This window comes from Gobio gobio (assembly GCF_949357685.1).
Source record: "Gobio gobio genome assembly, chromosome: 2".
NCBI classification, from domain to species: Eukaryota; Metazoa; Chordata; class Actinopteri; order Cypriniformes; family Gobionidae; genus Gobio; species Gobio gobio.
In genome coordinates this window covers 61,383,173-61,410,775 of record NC_137098.1, presented here as the reverse complement: position 1 = coordinate 61,410,775, position 27,603 = coordinate 61,383,173, and the positions used below count along the sequence as shown (strand labels likewise).

The window sequence follows — 27,603 nt, the reverse complement described above, 5'->3', positions numbered from 1 at the left end:
GAAAAATAGATGGAAGAATGGACGTACAGAACGGTAGATAGACAGACGGATGGACAGAACGATAGATAGACAGACGGGAAGAATGATAGATGGCCGAATGGACGGACAGAACGATAGATAGACAGACGGGAAGAATGATAGATGGCCGAATGGACGGACAGAATGATAGATAGACGGATGGACAGGGATGGATGGATAGATAGATGGATGGACAGAGATGGAAAGACGGATAGATAGATTGATAGATTGATGAACAGAGATGGACGGACAGATGGATAAATGGATGGATGGACAGAAAAATAGATGGAAGAATGGACGTACAGTACGGTAGATAGACAGACGGATGGACAGAACTATAGATAGACAGACGGGAAGAACGATAGATGGGCGAATGGACGGCGAATGGACGGACAGAACGATAGATAGACGGATGGACAGGGATGGATGGATAGATAGATTGATGGACAGAGATGGAAAGACGGATAGATAGATTGATGGACAGAGATTGACGGACGGATGGACAAGCAGACAGACAGATAGATAGACAGACAGACAGACAGACAAGTTTAGTTTAGTGTATTGGTCAATTGACAGTATTGGTGGCTTTGTTGTGTCTCTACCCGCTCATCTCCACTGAGAAGATACTGGTCTATAGAGTTGAACTTCTCTCTTTCAAGGCGCTGCTGTTCATCTTTTTCTCTTTTCACCTCACGCTCCCGTCGCCTCCTTTTTGCCGTCTGGGTTTCGGTGCGCCTGTCCCATGGCATCACTAGACCTGTGCAACAAGTTCAAAATGTAATGATTGGTTCTTTGTGTTGAATATGTCACGAAAATCTATGTGGGACTGAGATGTATAAATGCGCTGGTTTTAATACCGGTCTTCTCTTTTGAGGACATAATCGGTGAATCTCTGCCCATGCTGAGGAGCAGGGTTTCTTTGTAGGACGTCTTGATACGTCCTTTAATGTAGCCAGAGTCCAGATCCCACAATATCAGATGATCCCTGCGTACAATATTCATGCCACCTCATGATTATTACTCAAGCTAGACTAAGCAATACTGTGATTTTCTGTTTCTGCTGAATGAGGAAGTGACAAATTGTTGGTGTTTTAACCGTGTTTCTGAAAGGCCCAACAGAATTTCACCCTCCAAGAGCCGATAGTCTTGCCGAGGACAGGGCACGATGAACAGTCCAGTCTGTTTCTTAATGTAGCTCTTTTTAAGAAGGTCATACACCAGCAATGTCTGCAACATATACAGGAAAAGTGCAATAGGAAATGGTCAGTAAGAGTTGAGTAATTGTACTAGTAAAGTATTCATTTGGAGAATTCTGAAATAAATGAATACTTTTTTACTTTAACATAAGATTGATCACAACTTAAATCTACCTCCAGTGTTAGTATTTGTGGTAACACTTTAGTTTAGGGTCCCGTTCTCACTATTAACTAGTTAGGTATTAGCATGCATATTCCAAGGATATTGGCTGTTTATTAGTACTTATAAAGCTTGTTAATGATTTAGGCTGTGTTCACACTTGATGTCTTTTTTGACAAGAACGCTCTTTTAGTAAAAAAAAAAGAGAAGAAGCTGGCAGCGTTTGGTTCCAATAGCAGCCGAGGGGGCGTCTTTTGTTGCTATAACAACAGCTGCAATGAGTGCTGTGTGGTGCAGAGATACAAAATGTCGAGAAAGTTGGCTCTTGCGTTGGCTTTTGAAGTTAACGGGGAGGAGAAGGTCGGTTCACAACGACATTTGTGGGTGCACAATATTATACAGGGAAGAAAACAGAATGGTGCTTACAATAATTTAGTCCAGGAGCTCCGGGCTCATTATTATGATATTATTATTATTATACAACCCCAAATCAGAAAAAGTTGGGACAGTATGGAAAACGCAAAAAAAAAAAAAAAAAGAAGTGATTTCTAAATTTACTTTGACCTGTATTTCATTGCAGACAATATGAACACAAAATATTTCATGTTTTGTCTGGTCAACTTCATGTCATTTGTAAATATGCATCCTTTCCTGTCATTCAGACCTGCAACACATTTCAAAAAAAGTTGGGACAGTAAAGCATTTACCACTTTGTAATGTTGCCATTCCTTTTCACAACACTTAAAAGACGTTTAGGGACTGAAGACACCAAGTGATGAAGTGTTTCAGGTGTAATTTTGTCCCATTCTTCCTGCAAACAAGTCTTAAGGTGGGCAACAGTACGGGGTCTTTGTTGTCGCATTTTGCGCTTCAAAATGCGACACACATTCTCTATTGGAGACAGGTCGGGACTGCAGGCAGGCCAGTCAAGTACCCGTACGCTTTGTAATGTGTGCAGAATGTGGTTTTGCATTGTCTTGTTGAAATATGCATGGACGTCCCTGGAAAAGATGTCTTCTTGAAGGCAGCATATTATGCTCCAAAATCTCTATGTACTTTTCAGCATTAATGGTGCCTTCACAGAAGTGCAAGTTACCTTTGCCAAGGGCACTGACACAACCCCATACCATGACAGACCCTGGCTTTTGGACTTGTTGCTGGTAACAGTCTGGATGATCCTTTTCTTCTTTGGTCCGGAGCACACGGCGTCCATTCCTCCCAAAAAATACCTGAAATACTGATTCATCTGACCACAGTACACGTTTCCACTGTGTGATGGTCCATCCCAGATGCCTCCGAGCCCAGAGAAGTCGACGGCGCTTCTGGACACTGTTAACATAGGGCTTCCTTTTGGCACAGTACAGTTTTAACTGGCATTTGTGGATGTAACTACGTATTGTGGTACTTGACAAAGGTTTGCCAAAGTAGTCCTGAGCCCATGTGGTGATATCGCTTATAGATGAATGACGATTCTTGATGCAGTGCCGCCTGAGGGATCGGAGATCACGGTTGTTCAGCTTAGGCTTGAGCCCTTGTCCTTTACGCACTGAAATTCCTCCAGATTCCTTGAATCTTTTAATTATGTTATGCACTGTTGAATGTGAAATATCCAAATCTCTTCCTATCTTTCTTTGAGGAACATTGTTTTTAAACATTTCAATAATTTTCTCACGTATTTGTTGGCAAACTGGCGATCCTCGGCCCATCTTTTCTCCTAAAGGATTAGACCTTTCTTGGATGCTGCTTTTGTACCAAATCATAATTACAATCACCTGTTGACATCACCTGTTTCAAATCACATCATTATTTAACCATTTTACCTCATTACTAGCCCTAAAGTGCTCCTGTCCCAACTTTTTTTGAAATGTGTTGCAGGTCTGAATGACAGGAAAGGATGCATATTTACAAATGACATGAAGTTGACCAGACAAAACATGAAATATTTTGTGTTCATATTGTCTGCAATGAAATACAAGTCAAAGTAAATTTAGAAATCACTTCTTTTTTTTTTAATTGCGTTTTCCATACTGTCCCAACTTTTTCTGATTTGGGGTTGTATATCATTTCGCTACTATCATATATCTCTTTGTGCTCCGATACTAGCACAATTAGTCGATCTACCGGCACATTCTCCATTTTTCTTGCTATGGAAACGAGTCAGGTCTCGCTACTCGCTTGTCATTGGTCAGCTGTCAAAAAGGCGCTTGACGTAGGGCGTTTTTATCAGAAAAGTTGAACTTTTGGCTGCAGAAAAAGACGTCGGCATTGGCTTTTAAAAAAACGCTCATGAATTTTTTGGAAACACGGTTTACTCCATAGGATTATAATGTAAAACAGACACTGGTAGCTTAAAAAAAGACGTCATGTCATGTTCAAAAAACACCCGTATTCTGCATGACCATTTTCTACATGCCTAATCCTACCCAATACCCAAACTTAACAACTGACTTACTAACTATTAATAAACAGTAATTGGGAGTTTATTGAGGCAAAAGTCGTACTGTAGTTAGTAGTGAGAATTGGACCCTAATCTAAAGTGTGACCGTATTGGTAAACAAAAATTGTTCAAAATAGTATTTGTTAATTGAAATAAAGCTGAAAGTATTTCAGTTAGTTGATAAGGCAATATTTATGTCTAAGCTGCAATGCTAAAATGACTAAAACTAAACCACACCACAACACAGTCTTTGACTTAAAGGGATAGTTCACCCAAAAATGAAAATTCTATCACATACTCATTTTGTTCCAAACATGTATGAGTTTTTTTCTTCTGTTGAACACAGAAGATATTTTGATGAATGTCTGGTCGGTAACCAGACAGTAGGAAAAAAATACTATGGAAGTCAATGGGCCCATCAACTGAACTATCCCTTTAAAGCAAAGTTGCAAATTTAACTTATGCGCAAAATTGGAATATCGAATAAACATTTGTGAATAAAGCAGCGTTTCCATCCCATGTGTTCAAGAGAACAAAATCGTCACTTCCTGAGAAAACTGGCGCAAAATATCTATAATAAAATGGAAGTTGCTGCAATCAGAGAAGGAACTGTGGCTCTTTTTCCTCCATCGTAAATGACTTTGCAGACGAAACGCAATAAACGCCATCATGTTATCTTGCGATCGGATGCTGGTGTTTGTGACCAATCATGTGAGACGCTTCTGGGAGGGAATTAAACCAAATAATGATGACAGACTTTGACATTTCAGAATGGTCAAACAAACATTTTAGATGCTGCGATTTGATTCGTCCACTGATTAGTCCAGTTATCCAAATCACATCCACAGTTGAGACAGTCACGTGAGATTTTTTGTTGTGCATCAAGCGATTGATTCGGTAAACGCGTTTCCGTCGCGCATTGTCGTTTTATCAGATCAAAAATTTCGCAACCACAATTGAGCGCACACATTTTTCAAGTGCATTTTTAGAATTGATCCACATCTTGGCATTTCCATCCGGCGTTTTTTATTGCCATATCCCAAAATGCACTTAAAAATAGGTGTACGGAAACATAGCTATTGCTGAAGATGGACTTGACTCCAGTGTGAGCATGACAGATGATCAGTCTGAACTGATCAGGACAGGGCTTTCAGACCAGCATAACTCCAGGTCCTGTGTGATATATTCAGCCTGTGTGGGGCACAGATGTACCTGGTAGACAGATGTAGGTGCATCAGTGAAGTTGGTGGTACCGCGGTCAGACAGTATATAGAGTCTCAGGTCTCGCACCAGAGCGATGTCTGAACTTGAGAACAGACCGTGCTCCACGTGCACAGGACGACCCTTCAATCGAGTCCGCGCCACATTCCATATTCTCACAGTGCCGGGCCGGGTGCTTCGACATACCACATACCTGATTCAGAGGGACATTTGAAAACTTTACACCAAAATAACATATAAGAACAGCCTTATTTTATTAGAGTCATGGCATTTGGGTATAAAAGTACGCAATTTAAGATTCATGTGTATATATAGCACTTTATTCTACAGTCCTGTTCCCCATATTTACTTATATAGTAATTACAATAACTGGGTAATATCTAGGTACTAACCCTGAACCCTTAACCCATGCAGTAACCTTATATTACCCAGTACTTTAGGTAAGTACACTGTGAGTAGATTATTGTCTCCTGTTGGCTCATTGTCGTTTTATAGCTTTGAACTGCGAGCTGTTCAGTGGACTTTGTACCTAGGATATCTCTGCATGGTTACAATCTCAGCTGTGCCGTCACTGTGAGCTTTGTGCACGTTGTATGTGAGCGTTTGGTCATTTATCCTGGATCCCAGGTTCCACATGCGTAAGAACAGCTCCCCGGCACAAAACCCCACACAGTACCGCAGATCAGAACACACACCTACAACATGGTGAAGAAAAAGAGACCGATACGGACAAATAAATGTCACAGTGCTTACAGCTGGATGAAAAACAACAACACAAACAATAAACATGACTAAAACTGTTCCTGTGCCACGTGTCTCAAAGCAGTATAAGAGCTTGTAAAGCATAATATTAGGTATGATTTGCCTTAAAGGGATAGTTCACCCAAAAATGAAAATTACCCCATGATTTACTCTTTATCAAGTCAAGTCAAGTCAAGTCAAATTTTATTTCTATAGCACATTTACAGATGGCTGAGCCACACCAAAGTGCTTCACAATAAAGTGCTAAGTGCAAATAAGCAAAGGAAGGCAGAGAAATAAAAAATAATAATCATAATAATTAAAAATAAGTAGATAAAAAAGAAAAGGGGAACATGACACTTTATACAGCTTGGATTAGCCAGCATTTTTTAATATAACTGAAAGAAGAATGTCATATACACCTAGGATGACTTGAGGGTGAGTAAATCATGGGCTAATTTTCAGTTTTAGGTTAACTGACCCTTTAAGTGCATGTGTTATGAGCTATTAGAGTAAATATATTTATGAAATATACTGTATTACTATACTGACTGAAAGTTAAAGTTAATGCTTTAGAGTTTAAAGTTGATGCTAAGTTAATGACCCTGCATGTTCGATTAAACCTTCAAAATATGAGGATATTTGTTAAATATTGGAATATGAGGGAAGAACAAAACACTAAACTTGGTAAAGGTGTATGTATCTGACCAAATTATTTGGCAAAAAAGCAATCTTCAGCTACAGGTAGACAACAAACACTACTGCTGACAAAAAAACGCTCACAGGAAAAAGCATACATTGAATACAACATAATCAGTTGTTAATATTTCGCTGGTTCTTTATTGTTTTTGCATGGGTTCATAATATCTTTGCATGACAGCCGGGCCAAAAATGATGTCTGTACAATTTGGCATGTTTCATTGCGTAATCATAAATAAAATAATTGACTCCAAGCTCAATTATGCAATGTGCCTACAAAATTAAAAAACACATTTTGAATAATATTTGAATAAAAAGTCAAGATTTTCCTAGGCCAGACATCGCTTCTGGCCACTACTGCATTTCACCACAAAAACCAAAGACAAAAAGCAAGAAAATATATTTTGCATTCATAAAATTATGCCTATATTAGGATAATTTAGTAACAATTTTTGCATGCAAGTGAAATAAAAATTATTTTATTGTAATTATTTTTGTCTCATTCTGATTTAAAAATATTTTAATGTATTATTTAATTATCACCAAAAATACATATAGTTTAGTATTTAAATCATGTATTTTTTGCATTACAGAAATGGCACTGAACTCAAACCATGTGTGTTTGTTTTGACAAAAGAGTCATAATGTTGGCAATAACACACAACAGGTTTATTGACTAACCATAAGCCACCAGGCCAGGAAACCGTGCAATGTGTTTATGGTCTTCAGTCTCGAGGTTCCAGATAATAATCTCTGTGGTGGCGCTGTGAAGGACAGGACAAAAGGCCACAATGTGGGACCCGCCCCCTGCAATGGTGACCTGGGAAATGTAGTCCTGACTGCAGCCCAAGATAGAGCGCTGGAACTGGAAGGACGTTGTGCTGAAGAGTTCAATATGAATGATTTCACTCTGTCTTTTATAGGGGTATCTGCAAAAACCCAAAGAGACGGATATAATGGATATTAAAGAATGGTAATTTTCACGTTTGGGTGAATTATTCCTTTAACGTTACCTGCAAAAGAGCAGTAAATACTGAGAGCTGATCTCCACAGCTTGTATAGATGCTGCAGGGTGCTGAGTTTTCAATGTGGAGGAGACAACTCCACCTTTAGCATTGAATATTGCCGCCTCTCCTCCATCCCTACAAATGAGGATTGAAGCAGGAAAGGAACAAGAAATAGCATGAAAGTGAGACTCAGTGTGGCGGGTCTATTAGCAGTCCAGCAACGCTTCAGTTGCCACAGCACTTCACAACATTGAAACAAGCCAACCTGGCTCTCTTGCTTTCACTTCATTACTGTAGGTTTATTTGCTCTTTACACATCATACAGCACTGCATAACAACAATTTCCTGTAATGTCCATATATATATATGTGTGTGTGTGTGTGTTAAAACTCAACTCTTTCTAAATATATATATATATTTAAAGAAATTAAATGTGACAACATTCAGCAAGGATTCATTAAATTGTTCAAAAGTGACAGTACAGACATTTATAATGTTTGTGGTTGAGATTTAAACTGTCCCATCATTTAATAACAGCTTCTTAATCAAAACCGGCATTACATTATAGCACGTTCACATATAGCATCTGCTCTGAAATGTGCCACAGAAACGGTTAAAATCAGATTGAAACGATCAGGGACAGTTAAAAATAAACTTCAGCCACGCCCTCTTAAAGGGGTGGGACTTTTCGTTCCATTGACTTGCATTCAAGCGCATGTGAAAGCTGGAGACCGACAAGTCAAGGTATGAATTAAAAGAATGCACATTTTTTACATTAAAGAGGAGTAGATTTTGACATTTTAGATGTATTATTATTTGTTATATGTTACATTTGTGTGTTTAAATGTGCTGTATGTCATTTTTTGACTGTATTAAACCATAAAAAGACCATAATAACATAATAACACCTACCCCCCCCTCCAATCCAATTCCGCGCAAACTTCGCCCCACAGCAGATTCTAAATATTTAATTGGTCATGTCAATCACACTGCTGATTTCCTCATTCCTACACAATGCTATGCTACAACGACACCCTAACCTTAACCAGGGAAGTTGATTTGCCATGAATAGCCTGCTAAAGAAAATGGCATTTCAGGAGACAAGCAGTTAATAAGATTATGCGACATGAGATCGCAGAGTCGTCCATAACTCCACAACCGGACCTCATATGACAATGGAACCTTTTTAGCTGCACCTGTCCTACCCGGTGAATCTCGAGCACCGGGACACCCCCGTTGCTTAGAACACAGTGATAGAGTAAAACGCTCCCATGCGCTGCACTGGGACGACTCGCGGGGTATTCCCGCTTATATCCTTAAGCAGAGGTTAAAACGCCATTGGCCACAAGCCCCGGGCTCTCTCACGGAGCATATTTATTTACAATATATAGGACTTTTTTATTTAAATAGCATACACAAATGAATAGAATGCACAACCGGAGTCATTGACGTGTGAATGTGGGCAGTGTTTAAGTGTATTCATCTTTCTGCGGTCAGAAAGCTGCTGAAGTATGAAAAAGCCATTTTGCAGCTTAGTTTCAATAATAGGCAGTTTTGAACTCGGGAGGAAGTTTGGGGTTCTGGCGGTATTTTTTCACAGTACAATGAACTCTTTTATCACAAAAGTATTTAATTCCTCATGACATGACCCCTCTATAGATACTGACATTTGGGGAGCTTTTGTAGCCACTTTTTGACACAGACAGTAGAGAGGAAAATTCACTGGGGAGAGTGGAAGATAAGACATTGGGATATTCATATTCTGACCTTCTGTTCCTCGTATGAATGTCGCGTGTGTCCATAGCCCTGACAACTCAGTCTGTTTCATATTACTAGTCAATGCAGTTGTGTGCATGTTCAACAGCATTGCTTCCAGCTTAATAACATTAAAAGCAAAGGTTCATTACTCCCTTCAATCATCCCGGATAATCCATGCTTCTTAAACGTGTAATGAAATGCGAGAAAGATGAACAGCATTTTTGTTATAGCTACAGAGTTACATGAAACCATTGACGAGAAAGGTAACCAGTAGCACAAACATACACTGGAGCTGACTCTTAAATAATACATTGTGTGATCAGACAATATAAATCAGTCCAGGAACAGCGGCATTGTTTTCACACATGGCTGGAAATTGGATATGTGGTGTGATGATTAATTAATCTTAATGTGCATGTGTTGATGTACTAATAACCTGTAGGCGAAGAGAACGGAGTCTTTGACAGAGTGACGAGAGACTAAGATGGACCGGTCTTTGTGGATGGGCTCGAACTCGAGGGCGAGGTTCACACAACACAGCAGCGAACAGGACGCCACAAGATCAAACACCTAGAGAGAGAACAGGAAGTTAGATCCGAACCGATAACTGCTCATTAGCTTTCATTATATGATTGTTAAATTGTTACCTGGCTGTAGGTTTTATAGCTGATTCAACCGTTTCAAAATTGACATTTTTGCAACATAATGACACTGTTATTGAACTGAACTGAATCAACGTTGAACTGACTTCGGCTGAAAAATGACACTGTTGTCTTTTTACAGCTGCTTTACAGCTGAATCAAAATCTGTTTGCACGATTGATATCGATTTTCCTGTTTATTCCTTTCAAGTTGCTATGAAACAACTGGTATTGTATAAAACGCTATAAAGGTGACTCGACTGATACTGTAAAAACAAGTCAACACCACATTACAGGTGCATCTCAAAAAATTAGAATAGCATGGAAAAGTTCGATTTTTACGTAATTTATTTCAAAACGTTCAAGGTTTTAGACGTAAAGTGAAATATTTCAAGCCTTTTTTATTTTATTTTGATGATTACGGCTTTTGAAAATACAGGCAAGTGATGAGATTATAATACCTAACTTAATAGTATTACAATAGTAAAAACACTCCTGACTCCAAGCTCGACAAAACTTTATTCTATGCAAAATAAAGCATCACATTACTGTAATTATATTATTATTGTTAATATTATTACAATTATTAGTAGTATTGCATTCTCTAATAAAGAGATTTACCGCTAGTTGTTTCCTCTTTAAGTGCTCCAACATGCACGTTGTGCTCCCGTGAAAAGTTTGGCCTTGCATGTCTCAGGTTGGGATTAGTTTGCACTCCATCATTCGTGCTGTTTTCTTCTACCGCAAAAGCATTTGTAAGAGCTGCATGCCTGCATTACACTCTAGCGCTACAGCGGCGTAGTGGTCAAATCGCGATATTGCAGGCCCTTACATTAGGTCACGTGAGATCAAACGACTACTCAAACGACAATTTTTTATTGTCGACGTTGTCGTAATCATTTCAGCCTTAATGGGGGACGAGAGAGAGTTAGCCAATGAGCAGTAAGGGGTGTGTCCACTCGTAATGGGGGAGAGAGAGTTAGCCAATGAGCAGTAAGGGGTGTGTCCACTCGTAATGGGGGAGAGGGAGTGAGCCAATCAGCAGTAGGGGTGTGTCCACTTATGATGGGGGAGGAGAGAGAGTGAGCAAAAGGGAGATTTAAAGAAAGACTAGGCGATATTGGTAGTTTAAGAATATTGGGATATTAACATTATATCTCCTAATTAAATATACAGCTATATGTTGGGAAATATACAGACAAAAATATACCATTCTGTAATGTCTGGAAAATTGTCACTGTAATTTTTTTTTACAATGAATTTCTGGCCACTATATGTTATATGTAAACATATAACACCACACCTCTATTTATATATATATATATATATATATATATATATAGAGCTGTCTGTCCGAGGTCTCACCTTAACCATGTGACTTCCATCATAAAAAACCACCAGCAACCGCCCATCACAGGCAGATGTGACCACAGGAACATCCAAAGACGACTTCTCCGTGTACAGCACCTTCCCAGAATCCACCTCTCTCACCTGCAGGCAGTGCCCCATCTGTAGCACAAGCACACTGTCGTCTAGACAGAGGGTGAGCGAGTCGGCAGCCCAGTCTACTCCAGATCCATGAGCCCTGGGTAAGGACCTAACGGGCCTCGTTTGCTCATCCAGACGCCACAGATTCAGCACTCCATCAGATGAGCAGGAAATGATGTGATGCCAACCATGAGCCAGGGCTGTCACAACACTCATATGACCTAGTTAAATATGGGTCAGAGTATTAAGGACAGTTCATTCAGTGATAAATAATCTTATTTTAGAGTTACATGTCTTGGTCATAAACCACTGCAGGTTATAGAGCCGTTCACTAAATTTGTCGGCCAAACCAGTAGGAAGACTAATGCACCATGGGTTGAGTCCCTCTCTGGAGTTTCCTATGGGTTTTTAGAGAGAGCTTTTGATTTTTTTAGTAAAATAACATCTGTGGTTAAAATGACTTCAACAGACTTCTTGTTGTCATGGCTTCTGCTTCCTCTGTGAAAAGTCTTTTTTGATGCCAGAAGATAGACTTTATTATCAGAGATCTAAAGCCGAGTTGGTGTGCAAAGCAACTGTTTACATAAGATCTACCAAGGAGTGCCTACATTCTACAACATTCAGTAAATTCCACACAGTCAAACCTCTAGCATTCATTTTTAACTTGCGAAAAACTTGCTACACAAGAATTATAACAACTGTGTGCTTGAAAGTATAGTTCATATATATAAACATTTAATAATTTACTTGCCCTCAAGTTATTCTAAACCTTTATGAGTTTCTTCTGTTGAACACAAAAAAAATATTTTAAAGAATGTTGGTAATCAGTTGACAGCAGCCATTGACTTCCATAGTAGGAAACAAAAATATTATGGAAGTCAATGGGTGCCGTCAACTGTCTGGTTACCAACTGTCTGGTTAACTGTTCGGTTACCTACTGTCTGGTTAATTGTCTGGTTACCTACTGTCTGGTTAACTGTCTGGTTAATTGTCTGGTTACCTACTGTCTGGTTAACTGTCTGGTTACCAACTGTCTTACCAACTGTCTGGTTACCAACTGTCTGGTTACCTACTGTCTGGTTATCAACTGTACAGTTACCAACTGTCTGGTTACCTACTGTCTGGTTAACTGTCTGGTTACCAACTGTCTGGTTATCAACTGTCTTACCAACTGTCTGGTTATCAACTGTTCATTTACCAACTGTCTGGTTAACTGTCTGGTTACCAACTGTCTGGTTAACTGTCTGGTTATCAACTGTTCGGTTACCTACTGTCTGGTTAACTGTCTGGTTACCTACTGTCTGGTTAACTGTCTGGTTAATTGTCTGGTTACCTACTGTCTGGTTAACTGTGCTTGGTACCAACTGTCTGGTTACCAACTGTCTGGTTAATTGTCTGGTTAATTGTCTGGTTACCAACTGTCTTACCAACTGTCTGGTTACCAACTGTCTGGTTAATTGTCTGGTTACCTACTGTCTGGTTACCAACTGTCTGGTTACCTACTGTCTGGTTACCTACTGTCTGGTTACCTACTGTCTGGTTAACTGTCTGGTTACCAACTGTCTGGTTATCAACTGTCTTACCAACTGTCTGGTTATCAACTGTTCGTTTACCAACTGTCTGGTTAACTGTCTGGTTACCAACTGTCTGGTTAACTGTCTGGTTATCAACTGTTCGGTTACCTACTGTCTGGTTAACTGTCTGGTTACCTACTGTCTGGTTAACTGTCTGGTTACCTACTGTCTGGTTAACTGTCTGGTTAATTGTCTGGTTACCTACTGTCTGGTTAACTGTGCTTGGTACCAACTGTCTGGTTACCAACTGTCTGGTTAATTGTCTGGTTACCAACTGTCTTACCAACTGTCTGGTTACCAACTGTCTGGTTAATTGTCTGGTTACCTACTGTCTGGTTACCAACTGTCTGGTTACCTACTGTCTGGTTATCAACTGTTCGGTTACCTACTGTCTGGTTAACTGTCTGGTTAATTGTCTGGTTACCAACTGTCTGGTTACCAACTGTCTGGTTACCAACTATCTGGTTACCAACTGTCTTACCAACTGTCTGGTTACCAACTGTCTTACCAACTGTCTGGTTACCAACTGTCTGGTTACAAATTGTCTGTTTACCAACTGTCTGTTTACCAACTGTTTGGTTATCAACTGTCTTACCAACTGTCTGGTTATCAACTGTTCGGTTACCAACTGTCTGGTTAACTGTCTGGTTACCAACTGTCTGGTTAACTGTCTGGTTATCAACTGTTCGGTTACCTACTGTCTGGTTAACTGTCTGGTTAACTGTCTGGTTAACTGTCTGGTTACCTACTGTCTGGTTAATTGTCTGGTTACCAACTGTCTGGTTACCAACTGTCTAACCAACTATCTGGTTACCAACTGTCTTACCAACTGTCTTACCAACTGTCTGGTTACCAACTGTCTTACCAACTGTCTGGTTACCAACTGTCTTACCAACTGTATGGTTACCAAATGTCTGGTTACCAACTGTCTAGTTACAAATTGTCTGTTTACCAACTGTCTGTTTACCAACTGTTTGGTTACCAACTGTCTGGTTAAAAACTGTCTGTTTACCAACTGTCTGGTTAACTGTCTGGTTACTAACTGTCTTACCAACTGTCTGGTTACCAACTGTCTGTTTACCAACTGTCTGGTTACTAACTGTCTTACCAACTGTCTGGTTACCCACTGTCTTACCAACTGTCTGTTTGACTGTCTGGTTACCAACTGTCTTACCAACTGTCTGGTTACCAACTGTCTGTTTAACTGTCTGGTTACCAACTGTCTGGTTACCAACTGTCTTACCAACTGTCTGGTTACCAACTATCTGTTTAACTGTCTGGTTACCAACTGTCTTACCAACTGTCTGGTTACCAACTGTCTTACCAACTATCTGTTTAACTGTCTGGTTACCAACTGTCTTACCAACTGTCTGGTTACCAACTGTCTTACCAACTGTCTTACCAACTGTCTGTTTAACTGTCAGGTTACCAACTGTCTGGTTACCAACTGTCTGGTTACCAACTGTCTGGTTACCAACTGTCTGGTTACCAACTGTCTGGTTACCAACTGTCTTACCAACTGTCTGGTTACAAACTGTCTGTTTAACTGTCTGGTTACCAACTGTCTGTTTAACTGTCTGGTTACCAACTGTCTGGTTACCTTCCGCTTACCAACTGTCTGGTTACCAACTGTCTGGTTACCAACTGTCTGGTTACCAACTGTCTGGTTACCAAATGTCTGGTTACCAAATGTCTGGTTACCAAATGTCTGGTTACTAAATGTCTGGTTACCAAATGTCTGGTTACCAACTGTCTGGTTAACTGTCTGGTTACCAACTGTCTGGTTACCAACTGTCTGGTTACCAACTGTCTGGTTACTAGCTGTCTTACCAACTGTCTGGTTACCAACTGTCTGTTTAACTGTCTGGTTACCAACTGTCTGTTTAACTGTCTGGTTACCAACTGTCTGGTTACCAACTGTCTTACCAACTGTCTGGTTACCAACTATCTGTTTAACTGTCTGGTTACCAACTGTCTTACCAACTGTCTGGTTACCAACTGTCTTACCAACTATCTGTTTAACTGTCTGGTTACCAACTGTCTGGTTACCAACTGTCTTACCAACTGTCTTACCAACTGTCTGGTTACAAACTGTCTGTTTACCAACTGTCTGGTTACTAACTGTCTTACCAACTGTTTGGTTACCAACTGTCTTTCCAACTGTCTGTTTAACTGTCAGGTTACCAACTGTCTGGTTACCAACTGTCTGGTTACCAACTGTCTTACCAACTGTCTGGTTACAAACTGTCTGTTTAACTGTCTGGTTACCAACTGTCTGTTTAACTGTCTGTTTAACTGTCTGGTTACCAACTGTCTGGTTACCTTCTGCTTACCAACTGTCTGGTTACCAACTGTCTTACCAACTGTCTGGTTACCTTCTGCTTACCAACTGTCTGGTTACCAAATGTCTGGTTACTAAATGTCTGGTTACCAAATGTCTGCTTACCAACTGTCTGGTTAACTGTCTGGTTACCAACTGTCTGGTTACCAACTGTCTGGTTACTAACTGTCTTACCAACTGTCTGGTTACCAACTGTCTGTTTAACTGTCTGGTTACCAACTGTCTGGTTACCAACTGTCTGGTTACCAACTGTCTGGTTACAAACTGTCTGTTTACCAACTGTCTGGTTACCAACTGTCTGGTTACCAACTGTCTGTTTAACTGTCTGTTTACCAACTGTCTGGTTACCAACTGTCTGTTTAACTGTCTGTTTACCAACTGTCTGGTTACCAACTGTCTGGTTACCAACTGTCTGGTTACCAACTGTCTGGTTACCAACTGTCTTACCAACTGTCTTACCAACTGTCTGGTTACCAACTGCCTTGTTACCAACTGTCTGGTTACCAACTGTCTGGTTACCAACTGTCTGGTTACCAACTGTCTGGTTACCAACTGTCTGGTTACCAACTGTCTGGTTACCAACTGTCTTACCAACTGTCTGGTTACCAACTGTCTGGTTACCAACTGTCTGGTTACCAACTGTCTGGTTAACTGTCAGGTTACCAACTGTCTTAGCAACTGTCTGATTACCAACTGTCTGGTTAACTGTCTGGTTACCAACTGTCTTAGCAACTGTCTGGTTACCAAATGTCTGGTTACCTACTGTCTTAAAAACTGTCTGCTTACCAACTGTCTGGTTACCAACTGTCTTACCAACTGTCTGGTTACCAACTGTCTGGTTACCAACTGTCTGGTTACCAAATGTCTGGTTACCAACTGTCTGGTTACCAAATGTCTGTTTAACTGTCTGGTTACCAACTGTCTGGTTACCAACTGTCTTACCAACTGTCTGGTTACCAACTATCTGTTTAACTGTCTGGTTACCAACTGTCTTACCAACTGTCTGGTTACCAACTGTCTTACCAACTATCTGTTTAACTGTCTGGTTACCAACTGTCTGGTTACCAACTGTCTTACCAACTGTCTGGTTACAAACTGTCTGTTTACCAACTGTCTGGTTACTAACTGTCTTACCAACTGTCTGGTTACCAACTGTCTTTCCAACTGTCTGTTTAACTGTCAGGTTACCAACTGTCTGGTTACCAACTGTCTGGTTACCAACTGTCTTACCAACTGTCTGGTTACAAACTGTCTGTTTAACTGTCTGGTTACCAACTGTATGTTTAACTGTCTGGTTACCAACTGTCTGGTTACCTTCTGCTTACCAACTGTCTGGTTACCAACTGTCTGGTTACCAACTGTCTGGTTACCAACTGTCTGGTTACCAACTGTCTGGTTACCAACTGTCTGGTTAATTGTCTGGTTACCAACTGTCTGGTTATCAACTGTCTTACCAACTGTCTGGTTACCAACTGTCTGGTTATCAACTGTCTTACCAACTGTCTGGTTACCAACTGTCTTACCAACTGTCTGGTTACCAACTGTCTGGTTACCAACTGTCTGGTTAACTGTCTGGTTACCAACTGTCTTACCAAATGTCTGGTTAACTGTCTGGTTAACAACTGTCTGGTTACCTACTGTCTTAACAACTGTCTGCTTACCAACTGTCTGGTTACCAACTGTCTTACCAACTAGGGATGGGTAACAGTGGTCGAGTACTCGAACGTGACAGCGATCATCGATCATGAGAACGACGATCGCCCTGAACAAAAAAAATATTTGTCTCTTTTTTGTTGGTTATTGCCTCGTTTTGCGCGGTAGCGGAGGTCTGATTGGTTAGCGTTATACAGCCTCCAGACCGCGGCGAAATAAAGTGAAACTGAGGCACTGCAGTGATGTCTGGAATCACTGTGATCATTGAATGGTTATTGCAAGATGTGCAGCGCCAATCTGTCATAGCCTACATAGCATTATAATGAGAACACCGTGGAAAATGCTGTAAATGATCTGTGCTTAGTTCCCCGTGTATCAGCTGATCCACAGAGAAACTAGCGAGAACGCTCAGACTAGCGCGTGAAGTTCATGTGCTCATTCGCGTCCTTTTCTGCAGATGCAGAAGATTACCTTTATGTTGTCTATATCTGATTAATCTAATATAAAACGCGTTTGGTTGAGCTAGCAAAGCGCTGCTGTTATACCGGCTGTTCATTCTCTTCAGTTTCAGCTCAAATGCATTAATGCTCGAGCTCGACATGGTTTAGAGACAGAAATTCTTTTCAGATAGGCCATTTCTTTCTCAGAATCATTGATATTAGTAATGCAGCAGTGCTATACTGTTCTCGTATTTTTTAACAGTAGACCTAGTTTATTTAAAGTTGTTTTTCGTTATGAGTTCGAAAACGCGCAGTGATGTCTGTAAACGCTTGGATCATGAATAATACAATTAAGTGCATGATGTGCAGAGTCAATCTGTCAAAGCATTATAATGAGAACACGATTTTAATAAAATGTTGTTTCTGTGTGCTTTCGTTGTCCATGTATCAGCGTTGTTAAGGGAAGAGCGCATTCAAAATGTTCAGTTTCAAACCATAGCCTGTAAAAACTGTCTGGTTAACTGTCTAGTTACCAACTGTCTTACCAACTGTCTTACCAACTGTCTGGTTACCAACTGTCTGGTTACCAACTGTCTGGTTACCAACTGTCTGTTTACCAACTGTCTGGTTACCAACTGTCTGGTTAACTGTCTGGTTACCAACTGTCTGGTTATCAACTGTCTTACCAACTGTCTGGTTATCAACTGTCTGGTTACCAACTGTCTAACCAACTATCTGGTTACCAACTGTCTTACCAACTGTCTTACCAACTGTCTGGTTACCAACTGTCTGGTTACCAACTGTCTTACCAACTGTCTTACCAACTGTCTTACCAACTGTCTGGTTACCAACTGTCTTACCACCTGTCTGGTTACCAACTGTCTGGTTACCAACTGTCTGGTTACCAACTGTCTGTTTACCAACTGTCTGTTTACCAACTGTCTGTTTACCAACTGTTTGGTTACCAACTGTCTGGTTAAAAACTGTCTGGTTACCAACTGTCTGGTTACCAACTGTCTTACCACCTGTCTGGTTACCAAATGTCTGGTTACCAACTGTCTGGTTACCAACTGTCTGGTTACCAACTGTCTGGTTACCAACTGTCTGTTTACCAACTGTCTGTTTACCAACTGTTTGGTTACCAACTGTCTGGTTAAAAACTGTCTGTTTACCAACTGTCTGGTTAACTGTCTGGTTACTAACTGTCTTACCAACTGTCTGGTTACCAACTGTCTGGTTACTAACTGTCTGTTTAACTGTCTGTTTACCAACTGTCTGGTTACCAACTGTCTGTTTAACTGTCTGGTTACTAACTGTCTGTTTAACTGTCTGGTTACCAACTGTCTGGTTACCAACTGTCTGTTTAACTGTCTGTTTACCAACTGTCTGGTTACCAACTGTCTGTTTAACTGTCTGGTTACCAACTGTCTTACCAACTGTCTGGTTACCAACTGCCTTGTTACCAACTGTCTGGTTACCAACTGTCTTACCAACTGTCTTACCAACTGTCTTACCAACTGTCTGGTTACCAACTGTCTGGTTGTCAACTGTCTGGTTACCAACTGCCTGGTTACTGTCTGGTTACCAACTGTCTGGTTACCAACTGTCTGGTTAACTGTCTAGTTACCAACTGTCTTACCAACTGTCTGGTTACCAACTATCTGGTTACCAACTGTCTTACCAACTGTCTGGTTACCAACTGTCTGGTTACCAACTGTCTGTTTACCAACTGTCTGGTTACCAACTGTCTGGTTAACTGTCTGGTTACCAACTGTCTTAGCAACTGTCTGGTTACCAACTGTCTGGTTAACTGTCTGGTTACCTACTGTCTTAACAACTGTCTGGTTACCAACTGCCTTGTTACCAACTGTCTGGTTACCAACTGTCTTACCAACTGTCTTACCAACTGTCTGGTTACCAACTGTCTGGTTGTCAACTGTCTGGTTACCAACTGTCTGGTTACTGTCTGGTTACCAACTGTCTGGTTACCAACTGTCTGGTTAACTGTCTAGTTACCAACTGTCTTACCAACTGTCTGGTTACCAACTATCTGGTTACCAACTGTCTTACCAACTGTCTGGTTAACTGTCTGGTTACCAACTGTCTTACCAACTGTCAGTTTACCAACTGTCTGGTTAACTGTCTGGTTACCAACTGTCTTAGCAACTGTCTGGTTACCAACTGTCTGGTTAACTGTCTGGTTACCAACTGTATTAACAACTGTCTGGTTACCAACTATCTGGTTACCAAATGTCTGGTTACCTACTGTCTTAACAACTGTCTGCTTACCAACTGTCTGGTTACCAACTGTCTTACCAACTGTCTGGTTACCAACTGTCTGGTTACCAACTGTCTGGTTACCAAATGTCTGGTTACCAACTGTCTGGTTACCAACTGTCTGGTTACCAACTGTCTGGTTACCAACTGTCTGGTTACCAACTATCTGGTTACCAAATGTCTGGTTACCAAATGTCTGGTTACCTACTGTCTTAACAACTGTCTGCTTACCAACTGTCTTACCAACCGTCTGGTTACCAACTGTCTGGTTACCAAATGTCTGGTTACCAACTGTCTGGTTACCAACTGTCTTACCAACTGTCTGGTTACCAACTGTCTGATTACCAACTATCTGGTTACCAAATGTCTGGTTACCTACTGTCTTAACAACTTTCTGCTTACCAACTGTCTGGTTACCAACTGTCTGGTTACCAACTGTCTGGTTACCAACTGTCTGGTTACCAACTGTCTGGTTACCAACTGTCTGGTTACCAACTGTCTGGTTAATTCCTCGTGACACATCATTCATTTATCAAACCACATAAACTCACTTCCTTCTTCTGCATGCGGCAGTAGTGTTAGCACTATTTGAATAAAATCCATATTAGCAATCCATGTATTTAAGAATTGCAAGAAGTAAATTAAGGAATAAAAAATACACTAGCTTATAATAAAAAAAAGTGAATCTCTGGAGTCATCTTTTAGTTGTTATTGAAGAGTTATACCATATGTAGAGCAGTGTTATTTCATTATGTATATACTGTTATAGTATTTATTCTAATATTATTTGAAGTTTTTAATCTAATAATGATACTTCATTTAAGGTTTGTTTCAGTTACTAAAAACTATTTTTAATAGTTTTAGTCTAAGCTACTTTATTCTATGCCAAAACTATTGCCCACTTTTTGTGTTCAGTACCAGGATGTTCATGTGCTTGTCAACTGGCCTGTATTTCACTGGACAACCACTGTCGTCTATATTTGGTAACTTATCAACATTTTAAAAGCATACAGTAAATTCAAAATTCACAGAGTATGTGTAATTTTATATCTCTTCAAGTTATGTTAACCACAGACCTTAATTTACTCCAAAACCCCCTAGGAAATTCCCAAGAAAACCCACGACTACAAGTTTTTGCCAGGACATATTAAGCCAAAATCACTGCCTGAATGGTGATGTTAGGAATCTGAGCCCTTCAGAAGTTGTAAGGAAATTGAATATGGGTACCTGAAAGGAGTGTGTGTACGAGTCCACCTGGAGGGAGCAGGCAGGTGTAAGAGGGCACAAGAACAGGCAGAGAAGAGCTCTTGCATTGTGCTAACAGATCGTGCAGAAAAGAGTATTGTCTCGGGTCACCTGGAACAACAATACACAGAGATATGAGTTTTAGGTTCTCTTGGGTATCGTGTAAAGTATACACAGGTCAGGCATAACATTATTTTCCTAATATTGTGTTGGTCCCCCTTTTGCTGCCAAAACAGCCCTGACCTGTCGAGGCATGGACTCCACTAGACCCCTGAGGGTGTGCTGTGGTATCTGGCACCAAGATGTTAGCAGCAGATCCTTTAAGTCCTGTAAGTTGTGAGGTGGGGCCTCCATGGATCAGACTTGTTTGTTCAGCACATCCCACAGATGCTCGATTGGATTGAGATCTGGGGAATTTGGAGGCCGAGTCAACACCTCAAATTTGTCGTTGTGCTCCTCAAACAATTCCTGAACCATTTTTGCTTTGTGGCAGGGCACATTATCTGCTGAAAGAGCCACATGGTCTGCAACAATGCTTAGGTAGGTGGTACGTGTAAAAGTAACTTCCTCATGGATGGAGGACCCAAGGTTTCCCAGCAGAACTTTGCCCAAAGCATCACTGCCTCCACCGGCTTGCCCTCTTCCCATAGTGCATCCTGGTGCCATGTGTTCCACAGGTAAGTGATGCACACGTTCTTCCATTGCTCCATGGTCCAGTTCTGATGCTCACACGCTCACTGTTAGCGTTGTAGCTAGCTTATGGTCATTATGTTATGCCTGATCAGTGTATATATGTATATAATGTATGTTTGTGTGTGTGTGTGTACCTGAAGTAACAGGTTTATCTTGGGAAATGATCCTCTCCAAACGGCCCAAGAGTTGAGATGCCAGCTGGCAAGGATCATTCAAGAGCACAGAATGAGAAAGACACAAAACCTGACCCAACACCTTCACGTCCAGAAGCTCTCTGTAACACACACACACACACACACACACACACACACACACACACACATACACACACACACACACATTGTCTTAGCATTTTTTGAAACTTCAAAATATACAATTAGATACTTGTTAATCCCCATAATATCAAAAGTTATTTTTAAAAGGTATTTATTTAATTATTTATTTTTTATATAATTGTTGTATATTTATTTATAAATAAAACAATTATACTAACATCCAATATAGAGAGGGCAGGGGGAAAAAAAATTGTATAAATATATATATACCCCCCATCACTATACTATGTGTGGGTTGCACTTTATGCCAGGGTTTTATGGTGCGTTCTGGGAAGTTGGGAAGTTGTGTTTACAACATCAGGTGCAAGTCACTTTCGTCGGAGTAAGATGGCGGTTTACCTTCTCTTAATTAATTATGGTATTCCGCCATGTTTCTCACTGACATGCCCCCAACTCATAAAGATCAGGGGTTAAAGAAAACCCTGAGCTTTTACTTGTATTTACAACTTGTGGTAGCGTTCATGTGCGCTCAACCTTTCCTACATGACTAGAACGCACCATTTGACTGTTCTATCCCAATAACATCAAGCTATTCCTGCAAAACACACTTGTTCGGTGATCATATCGTCGTACTTATCCGGTATGACGGCAGCTTTAAGGTCCTCCTCGACATGATAGACGGACAGACCCCACAGTTTATGCAGCAGGAACTCGTAGTTAAACAGACATTGCGTGAGTAAGGGAATAATTTGCCCCGAGTGGATGTAATGATACGGCAAACAGTGGAGTTTACGCAAATTGAATTCGTAGCGTCTCCTTCCCTTCTCCATCCTGATCCAAGCTAACGGTTGAAAAACTTGGCTATTTGGGACGTTTCCATTAAAGTAATCTGCAAAGTTTGCATGGACAGCTTTTATTGAGTCTTCTGATGGTGCGTATCGCTGCAAGGCGACGTAGCCAAACTCCGCATGAGTCCAGCGCAGCACCCACGTCCCGTCGCTTTCCACCTCGTTGACGTAATCCTTCAGGCTGTGCAGCAGTCGTGCCACAAACGCATAAGGCACAGGGGAGTATTCAGAAACGGGAAGCGTCTGATGATGCAAAGCAGCCATCTCACGTGTGACAGTATCATCGCGTCCCAAAAGCACTAAAAGTTCCTCCTCGGTCACGCCAGAACGGGACAGTGACACGAGCAAAGCCATACGTCGCACCAAACACGGCCCATGCTCTCGCTCCAAACTAACAAGGGTGCTCACGAAAACTTGATTTGGATCCGTAGGGATGTTGAGACTCTCTTTTGGTGTGAATGAACTCCATTGTCTGGTCTCAGCATAGGCTAAATCGAGGTAGAGAGGGGATGGACAGGATAAACAGGACTGGAATAAAAGGCTCCACTGGTTTTCGGTTAGTTGGCGAAATTCTGAAGCTAGTCTGGAAGCCAGTCCTGATGCGATCTCCTCACGGGGAAGAGCAGGCAGGGACAGGACTGTGACCTTAACCTGGGACTGAAAGAGACAAACAGAAAAGAAATTCTAACAGAATACCATCAAAAACCAATCATCGCTGTGATTATCATATTCACTAATAACCAGTGAATGTCTAGAGTAGAAATTCCCATTGCTTTGATGTACTGTGTTTTATATTATTATAAAATAATATTATACAATATTTTTTTTTAACTGCACCACACTAGGCCTCATTCAGAACTACATTACCAGACAAAGGGGGTCTTTTTTTCATCAAGGACCCAATAAATTTATCAAAAGTGACAGTAAAGACATTTATAATTTTACCAAACATTTTTGCCCTTTTGAACTTTCTATTCATCAAAGAATCCTGAAAAAAGGTATCACTTTAAGAAGCAAAATATTATGATGATTTCTGAAGGATCATGTGACACTGAAGACTGGAGTAATAATGCTGAAAATTCAGATTTGATCACAGGAATAAATTACATTTTAAAATATGTTAATATAAAAAACAGTTGTTTAAATTTGTAATAATATTTCATAATATTATAGTTTTAACTGTATTTTTTTTACAGTTAAATACAATTTGCAGCCTTGTAGAGCATAAGACATCAAGTCCCCCTGTAGTCAATTATTTTATACATTAAAACTCAAAATGGCATATTTAAATGTTTTTTTCTTCAATTTCTTCATGCCTTAAAATAGCTTGAATGTAACTCTACACCCTTGCCAGTGTTGCCAAGCCCGTGGTTTTCCCGTGGAATTGGGCTACTTTAACACTGTTGCCCAGATTTTTACTTGGGGATCCCCCCCAAAACGTGATTGGGCTAGTTTTGAGTAGCAATTGGGTGGGTTTTGTTGTGAAAACCTGGCAACCTTGACCATTGCTTCATTTACATTTATGCATTTAGCAGACGCTTTTATCCAAAACGTCTTTCAACTGGGCAAGCGATCCGTCATGAAGAGTCGAATAAGCGCAAAAAGTGCCTGAAATACTAAGTCTGTGTACATTGCTCAGGGTAGCACAGGCTAGAGTAGGGAGGGAAAAGGGGAAGAAAGAGGAACAGAAATTTAAAAAAAATAATGAGGTTAAGTGCTCTCGGAAGAGCTGAGTTTTTAGTTGTCTTTTGAATGTTGTCAGTGATTCTGCCTTCCGGATAGCGGTGGGAAAATCTTTCCACCAGCCGGGAACAGTGAATGAAAATGTTCTGGAAAGGGATTTCATGCCTCTCTGTGATGGTACCACAAGCAACCGTCGCTCCTTAGCTTAGCGAAGGCTTCTGGTGGGGGTGTAGACTCGTAGAAGCGAGTCAAAGTATGCAGGAGCAGAGCTTGTGGTGGCTCTGTAAGCAAGCGTCAGCGTCATTTAATATATGCGCTACCATGAATATGCAAATTAGTCCCGCCTCCACTCAATCACAGCAGCTCAGAATACCTGATCCACTCGCTCAACTTTACTGTAGCAAACGTACATAATGGCAAGTGGAAATACTGGTTTAATACAGCCATACTGTATATGTTTGAACCAGAAACCGATTCAGAAGAAGAGGAAGAGTGAATTATACAGGCTCGACTACAAGTCGACGTATCAGAATGGTAATGCGTTTTATGCATCGCTCCCTATAACGTTGGTTGGACACATAACGGTAATCGATATGATTAGCCTTCAGCTTGAATACGTTATCAAACAGCTAATCATGTGTTGATAATGTTACACAATAGGGATGCACCGGTTGACCGGCCAAAAATCGGAACAGGTTTTCTTTGTATTTTTCCGGAAGTGCGCCTGTGTGCACATAAATGAAAATACTCAGCAATGGTGTTGACTGATGAATTTGCTCATGGTTTGTCTTAAAGCTGCACTATGTAACTTTTCCGTCCACTAGAGGTCGCCTGTTCAAAACAAAGGCGAAGTTTGATGACGCCACGTTTGAGCAAAGCATCTTGGGACATGTGGTCTTCACCTCACAGCCGGTGGAAAAGAGTCAGGCTAGGACTCGGGCAGAAATCATGTTGATGGATGCGATTATTAACATTACTGTAGTATGAAGCAGAGCAGGACCGAGTGTTGTGGAGCTGAGCAAGGCCGCAGGAGCGATTGAAGAGCGGGACTGTTATTATGGCATAGTTACCGGCGGGACTTTTATTATGACACGGTCGCCAGCGCCACTTCCTCTTTTCCAGTCATGAGTGTGAGGTAATGCAACTCTGTTTATCGTATTAGATACATCTGAGTGTGTTGAAAGGGAAGTTATGACGTTCTCTCAGCGGCTGCTATGACACTTGTTCACACTGCAGTGAGAGTAAAGCGTTTCTGCAGAATAAAACCGGAAACCGAGGGTAACGCAGATATGACGCAATCGACAGGCGACTCCCTCAAACGCATAGCTCACACGTCCCGGCTCCTTGGTTAAAAGAGCAATTTCTCACGATTTACAAATAGTTGGAAACATTTGGGATATTCTAAGTCCTCAACTGAACAAAATATATAACACTGGCCTAGTGGTTTCTGGATATTTTACTGCAAAAATCTTACATAGTTCACCTTTAAAGCATTTTAAAAACACCACATACACATATAAACAACATTAAAAATTTTATTTGCACCACAGGGGGACTATAAAAATATCTAGCCGACCCCAAACATTTGAACGGTAGCGTATGACTCATCTGCTCACCTGTAGAATCTGAGCACATTTAGACTGTGTGCCGGCAGACAGGACAGTGAAGACGTTTGGCAGTAGAATATAACTAAGCCAGGAAAGGTCAGCCTCATGTTCCTCATTCAGATTATCCAGACCATCCAGCACCAGGGTCAAGGGTCGGTCTTCTGTCACCAGGCCCAACAATGAGCACATCTCACTGGACACCTCTGACAGGGACTGTGAGGAAAAAAACCTAGACTGTATTTCATAGCGCAACACTATCTGTGAGATAGATAAGCAATCTCATAATATCATGTATCCATTACGGTGTTAAAGTCCTTATGAATATTTGATTTAACTTTAAAGTGTTTCTGTACCTCAGATATCTCTGCTTTGAGGCTATAGATGTTGGCTAACTGCAGACACAGGGTCTGGAGGAGCAGACGCACGTTTCTGCTCTCAGATGTCAGACCCACAAAGCAGGTCAGCACTTTGGCATCCCTAAGAATTAACCACATTAATCCAGATGAAGCAGTTTTGGGTAACACTTTACGGTTCTCACTATTAACTAGTTAGGTATTAGCATGCATATTCCTACAATATTGGCTGTTTATTAGTACTTATAAAGCACATATTAATGCCTTATTCTGCATGACCATATTCTACATCCCTAATCCTACAAAATACCTAAACTTAACAACTACATTACTAACTATTAATAAACAGTAATTAGGAGTTTATTAAGGCAAAAGTCATAGTTAATAGTGAGAATTGGACCCTAAACTAAACTAAAGTGTGACCCAGTTTTGTCCTTTAATTATATCATGAATATAATAACCCTTAGCAATACGCATTACTAATATTATTAATAAAATTAGTTTATTAATTAAAATTTCGGAAGGATCATGTGACACTGAAGACTGGAGTTATGATGCTGAAAATTCAGCTTGGCATCACAGGAATACATTTCATTTTAAAATATATTCAAGCAGAAAACTTATTTTAATTTGCAGTAATATTTCACAATATTACAGTTTTTACTGTATTTTTTTTATCAAGTAAATGCATCCTTGGTGAGCAGAAGAGACTTTAAACTTTTGAGAAGTAGTGTATTTTTATAAAATACTTTAAAATGTTTAAAATTAGAGTCCCTACCCAGGTATCCAAGTAGGAATGAGTTGTGCCAGTTTGGCGAGTGTCGTGCTCTTTCCAGACCCCAGTTCTCCCAGTAACAGCACAGCATTCTGGGAGGACGAAGATGCTTGAAGCGCACGCTTCACTTCCATCAGAAAGTCCTGCCTGAACACATAGCCCTGTGCTCTAACCAGGAAAAAGAAAGAATATTCATGTTGGGATAAAAACTAGCATGGCTTCACATATCACCCTCTAAATGCGGGTGTATTTCAGCAGTGGTGTGTGAGGCAGTCACTCATATGAGCAACTTTTATCGGGTTGAATTTTATATATAATATATACATATATACATTTTTCAACTGTAGTCTTTTAAAAAAGCCATCTGAAATTATAAACTAAGTGCAATGTAGTGTTGACAAAAATATAGATTTTTCGACACATATCGATACTGAAATATCTGAAATATATTTCTGAAGTTGACACACAAACCCG

General features: G+C 40.5%; 1 protein-coding gene across 1 annotated transcript in view; it reads right to left on the bottom strand.

Moving 5' to 3' along the window:
* The window catches only part of LOC307118486 (NACHT domain- and WD repeat-containing protein 1), a gene marked incomplete at its 5' end in the record, with an annotated part of 42,842 nt that overhangs the window by 5,810 nt on the left and 9,429 nt on the right, over positions 1 to 27,603 (bottom strand). Inside the window, 15 exons of the mRNA XM_079804113.1 lie at positions 621 to 775; positions 876 to 1,003; positions 1,115 to 1,245; positions 5,024 to 5,225; positions 5,562 to 5,727; positions 7,154 to 7,401; positions 7,486 to 7,614; positions 9,674 to 9,807; positions 11,243 to 11,586; positions 20,878 to 21,006; positions 21,723 to 21,786; positions 22,472 to 23,368; positions 26,011 to 26,214; positions 26,355 to 26,478; positions 27,133 to 27,297. Of these exons, the coding sequence (XP_079660239.1) occupies positions 621 to 775; positions 876 to 1,003; positions 1,115 to 1,245; positions 5,024 to 5,225; positions 5,562 to 5,727; positions 7,154 to 7,401; positions 7,486 to 7,614; positions 9,674 to 9,807; positions 11,243 to 11,586; positions 20,878 to 21,006; positions 21,723 to 21,786; positions 22,472 to 23,368; positions 26,011 to 26,214; positions 26,355 to 26,478; positions 27,133 to 27,297 (3,220 nt within the window). The remainder of the gene's footprint in view (positions 1 to 620; positions 776 to 875; positions 1,004 to 1,114; positions 1,246 to 5,023; positions 5,226 to 5,561; positions 5,728 to 7,153; positions 7,402 to 7,485; positions 7,615 to 9,673; positions 9,808 to 11,242; positions 11,587 to 20,877; positions 21,007 to 21,722; positions 21,787 to 22,471; positions 23,369 to 26,010; positions 26,215 to 26,354; positions 26,479 to 27,132; positions 27,298 to 27,603) is intronic.